Source organism: Sorghum bicolor, chromosome 4, assembly GCF_000003195.3.
Source record: "Sorghum bicolor cultivar BTx623 chromosome 4, Sorghum_bicolor_NCBIv3, whole genome shotgun sequence".
In the NCBI taxonomy this organism is placed as follows: domain Eukaryota; kingdom Viridiplantae; phylum Streptophyta; class Magnoliopsida; order Poales; family Poaceae; genus Sorghum; species Sorghum bicolor.
This window is the reverse complement of record NC_012873.2, coordinates 60,064,799-60,070,139: the sequence shown is the minus strand read 5'-3', so window position 1 is coordinate 60,070,139 and position 5,341 is coordinate 60,064,799. Positions and strand designations below refer to the sequence as shown.

Below are 5,341 nucleotides of genomic sequence, written 5' to 3'. Positions count from 1 at the left end.
CTACCCCACCAAATGCGGCATTGTAGGGAGTTGACTCATCCTTTACTCCACCCCCAACTAACCGCAATGCCATAATTGAAAGCCTTCCTTCCTCCACCCCCACTTTCAAAGCTCGACACCAAAGTTTTTTCAAATGTCGCCTCCTTAGTCGGGTGATTTCTATGCCTCTCCAAAACTCACATTGTGTGGGACTATCGTCACCCCGTGAACTGTTGTTGTTATGGGTGCCACATTCATTGCCAACCCAAATGTGTCATGTCGCCCTGTAGGTAGATGCCCTACCCAAGGGTTGGTCCCGCCGCCGCAATCGCCTCCACTTGCATGGCATTACGCCCTATTCCGTACACTACATGTCCCACCATAACCCTGCCCACACCATCGGTACTGACACCAACCCCCAATCACTCCATCCCACCTGTGACCACCAACTTCGATCCTCTCTATCCAGTCGGCTCTCTTGCTACCACATGAATCACCCCACCAACCGGCTCCTCCAGTTCCTGCTACCACATGAATCACCCCCACCAACATATGCTGTCTCTCCCCCTCAAACACACACCCCTCACCGCCGACTTTTGCTACCTTTTTCTTCTGGGCTTTTGTGACAACCCCTGTGAAAGGCCTATGACTTATACACTTTGAATGATTATATCTAGGCCGCTAGGCTAAAAGGAGGCAATAACTTGGGCCAACCATATATATGGGCCAAGGTACATGACCCTTGCGTCCATCATCCAAGCTGTAGCATGCTCATGAGTCTCCACTCTCCGGTGACTGAAATCACCATCTTTGTTCACATCAAACTGCACCCATTGGAGGTGCGGATGGCCAGTCAATTAGTACCAACTTAATCAATAACCATGGACCAGATTAAAAGCTGTTGTAGCAAGCAAAGCTAAAGCCGCTGCTGCACCAGAGGATAACGTACCAGACCTTCCGAAAAAAAAAACCCAACCCGGTAACATGGCCATTGGCCATTGCACAGGCCAGCTCAGTTTGCAGGAACCGCTTTGCTGCTCTTCGGCTCTCTTTAGTCTTTACCGCTAACACTTCAACAGAGCCGCGCAACTTCTTTGAACGGCAAAAGAGTACGTGTTCTGTCTACCATGTACGTATTCTGCACTCTTTCGGAAAGTTTCACAAGATCCTAAACGTACTAGGTAAGCAAAATGCAACCGCAGGCCTGCAAACTGAAAGGAGATTGCTTGGAGCTCTTCGCCCTTTGGGGGGTCTGTTTGATTAACGGCCACAGGTTTTGCCACGTCTAACCTGTACATGAAGGTATTTTATTTGGTTATTAGCTGCCACTCCTGAGTTAATCCATGGCAAATTGAGTGTTGATTGTGTGTTGGGTTTCCACAACAACAATATTTGTTTGAGAGGCATATGTGGCAACCGTTTGAACTTGGATATGCTACATGAGTACATGCAACATGCCTAGTTGTGATCTGTACAAACGAACCAATGCAATGAAGCCTTTAGTTAGTTTGAACAGAGGCTCAGAGCTTTGGTCCCGGCCAGCTTAGTTCGGGGTTGGCTACTTTGGACCAACGTCGCAAGAAAAGACAGGCAAAAATACAGAGAAAAGGGTCGTCGTAGGTTCGGCATGATTTCCCATCTTTCATTTTTCATGCTGAGCCTTGGAAACCATTTCCGCGCATATGCACAGCACAGCAAGGCTATAGCGAATTCCAAACCAGACATCTGCAACTGCCAGGAGATAATCTCTGATGATCATTGGTCACTTAACTCAAAAGCATAACAACAGTTTCAATGAGACTAACACAGAGTCGACGAAAAATTAAGCAGAGACGACATGATCACACCACACAGATGCACAAGCATACGCACACAATCACAACCTAGCAGTAACAATCGATGGTGAACCAGCCGACCCACTGATCGGTCAATCAACCAGACGCAAACGCCGCCAGAAGAGTGAACAGAAGCGCCGAAGTGGCGAACCATTCACGCGGTAGCCAGCACGGAGTCGGAGCCGAAGCCGTCGAGCCACTCGTCTGGTGACCACCTCCGCCGTCTTTCCCGCCCGAACGCCCATCGGAACCGGACGAGAGCTCGCCGTGCTCCGTTCCCCCTGTTCCTTGCGCCGCCGTGAGGTCACACGGCACCAGCACCGCGTCGATCATGTACACGGCGACGTCTTCCTCGTACGCGAGCGTGCGGGTGACCCTGGCCACGTTGTGCGTCGCGGACACCAGCGTCAGCTTGTCGCGGACGTTGCGCACCGCGAAGTCGAAGTTGGAATTCCCCCCGTCGAGCGAGGCCAGCGTGCCCAGGTCTTGGTCGCCCGCCTTGAGCGCCTGCATGGAGTAGTGCCCCAGCGCGCCGTGGTACAGCACCACGGCGAGCCGGGCGTCGGCGGAGAGCCTGTTGAACGTCGGCTGGAACGCCTCCACCGCCTTGTCCGCCGGGCAGAAGAACGTGAAGCCGCCGTCGTCGTGGGCCTTCTTCTCGAACGTCGCGGCCGCGTCGCCCGTGGTGGCCACGAGGCCCGCGAAGCGCCCGCACCCGTTCTTGGACATGACGTCCGAGACGTTGCGCCTGCTTGGATCGGCCGTCGCCGCGGGCGCCTCGGCCGCAGGGGACGAGATCACGCCGCTCACCTGAAGAACCGAGATGTTGTAGGGCGTCTCGTGGACGGACCTGACGTAGAAGACGGCGGTGCTCCCCGCGTCGTCGTCCTGGGGCACGAAGGCCACGCGCCCGCCCCGGCGCTCGGCGACCTTCACCATGCCGGCGCTCCCGGGCGCGTCGCCCGAGGCCTGGAACAGCGTGGACACGTCCGCGGAGCCGCCGGGGAGGCGGTGCAGCTTGGCGTCGTCGTAGTAGTCGACGAGGACGTGGAGGGAGAGCACGTGCCGCAGCGTCTCCCGCGGGAGGCCGCGCGCCTTCAGCGGCGCCATGTGGGCGTCGTCCACGGCGAGGACCGTGATCGTGTTCCGCCCGTTGATGTCGTCCGCGAGCCCCGTGGCCGCGAGCTCGCGGCTGAACTCGGCGAGGTCCCGGCGCCCGGAGAGGATGGCGGTGATATTGTGCGCGGCATAGCATGCCGGCGCCGAAGTGGCAGCTAGCACCACTGCGGTGACGAAGAGGGCGACGAGGGTGGACGGGGCGCCGGCGGTGACCGGCATTGCTGCGCTGGGACGTACGCCTCCGGCCTCCGGGCACTAGACTGTGTGGGGTTTCGCTTTCTCAGGTCTCAGCAGTGCAGGAGGTGCTGACGGACACTGGACATGGAGCGTTTCACAGAGCGTGGGATGCCTGTGTTTTTATGGGAACCAAGTGGCTCTCAAAACGAGCGCGCCGGCACGCCGCGCGCTGTCTTGTGCCTGGTGTAATAGTTCCGTGCAGCTAATAATTTGGCTTTGTTCAGCATTACATTGGTGCAATATATGGACATTCAAAATGTTCAGAGATCTAGCAATCTATACCTTCTAATTGGAATCATATATACAGTTATAGCATGGGACATGTTCCCTTCGCCATTTCATATGGTGGTCAATCGAGCTGAAGTGCAGAGTTTCAGGTTATGCTGGCATGGCTTGATCGGTAAAGAGTGGTGGTGCAGAAACGTCGCTACTCCTAACAGAAGATATTCATCCTAGTGTCCCGGTGCCCCCGTATTGTTTAGTGCTCTAGTCACCTAATATTTGCTCAGCATTAGTACATTACACTTGTACAATGAGCATCTAAAATTTTCAGAGACCTTTCTTTCAAAAAAACATTAAGAGACCTTATCAAAATTCGTATCATCATAAGTGACATCGTTATCATCACATATAACCCTTTCTTTATATTATTTATATGGACATCATATATAACCTTAAAACCGTTGCCCATCCACTGTTTGGAATTTCAGATATTCAATCGCTGTCAAGAGCAGAGTCTCATTAGGTGACGACAGCTCGTCACTCTGCTGCAGTGGTAGAGTGGTGTTGCAGAAAAGCCACCAATGTTTCTACAAGCAGGTTCTTTCCCTCTGAAACAATGAAATTGTTCGGCCCGTTTAAATCCTCAATTAGCTCGGCCCATTTCTGAATCTTGTCACTTGCTGCTGTTGTTCATCCCGCATAAACTCGCGAGGTTCTCCTGACGAAAAGGTATCAAAATCGTTCAATGTCCCTCAAGAATGATTCAATGAACAGCTCTTGGTTAAAACTTATGCGTTGCTCGCGTTCGTTTCAAAAAAAAAAATAAATAAATAAATTGAAGTTCATGCCTGCCGGGAGATGAGATGAGATGAGATCAATGAACCCAATCCAAAGAGGAGGGCAGGAGGCTCCATAAACTTTGTTCCAGAATTGTGCTAGACCACTCTGAATAGGCGAGCACTGAAGGTGTTCCTTATTCGTGTACAGTCAAGGCGTACAGCTAAAGCAGCGTTTCTACCGCTGTGCCTTTTGCCCTCACCTCACATGTCTTGGCAAATGCGTCTCCAGGGCCACGGCGAGCTTGGGGAAACCTGTCCTCGCCAGCGACGTCGCTTTAGCCATGCCGGTAATGGCTTCACTTGGACAGAAGCATGTGGGAGTCGGTGGACGAAAGGTGAAACGCGAGCGCGCGGCAGATCGGCCACATGGCGGCCGAGATCGATCGGGCATTCGGGCTGGCCGGCGCGTATGGCCTCGTCTCGTGGCCCCTGCACTGTGCAGACTGCAGAGCTTGCACGCTACTACTGCTTACTACAGGGGGCACTGTGCAGAGCTTGCACCATGAATGAACGTGACAAAGCAGCATATATAACATATACTGATATACAGATACAAAGTTAGCAATTTCAAAGATGATAATATGTTGTGCATGGGCTAACATACCCTGATACATAAATTTGCACGTTTAAACTGCGTAACATATTGAGTATGTTAGAGTTCCTAAACACTGGAATGTCTCGTATCAGACAATGTTTGCTAACATCAAATACAAAATCATTGTTCCAAGCGGGGGAAAAAAACTTTCATCCTCGGCCCCGCACAGCATACGATGGCCGCCTTGACTGTCTGGGCCATGCGCGCCTGAGCGGCTGGAGGCTGGGCCTTGGGACAGCCAAGCGGAGTGGGCTGCTTCCCAGCAGCAAGAAGCCGAGCCTTAGGCCGGGCTAGGCAGCGTGGGCCTTATACCCTGAGCTGCAGGCCGCCAGGCCGAAATCTGGGCCGGCTAAGCCGTTGGGCCAAGCAGATTTCGGCTTAGCAGTTTAGTTCTAAAAAATTTTACAAAATAGAAATAATACCACTTACGTTTGTATTTGACAAATATTATCTAATCATATACTAGCTAGACTCAAAAGATCCGTCTCGTCAATTTCGACCAAACTGTGCAATTA

The 5,341-nt window shown here is 52.6% G+C and overlaps 1 protein-coding gene across 1 annotated transcript; it reads right to left on the bottom strand.

Moving 5' to 3' along the window:
- Positions 1,712 to 3,250, bottom strand: LOC8071751 (fasciclin-like arabinogalactan protein 2). Its single transcript, XM_002452580.2, has one exon. It carries the CDS (start codon positions 3,150 to 3,152, stop codon positions 1,911 to 1,913), a length of 1,242 nt encoding a protein of 413 aa, XP_002452625.1. The 5' UTR covers positions 3,153 to 3,250; the 3' UTR covers positions 1,712 to 1,910.

Excerpts from the sequence above, each read along its gene's own strand:
- LOC8071751 (XM_002452580.2), bottom strand. The coding sequence starts at position 3,152 with ATGCCGGTCACCGCCGGCGCCCCGTCCACCCTCGTCGCCCTCTTCGTC.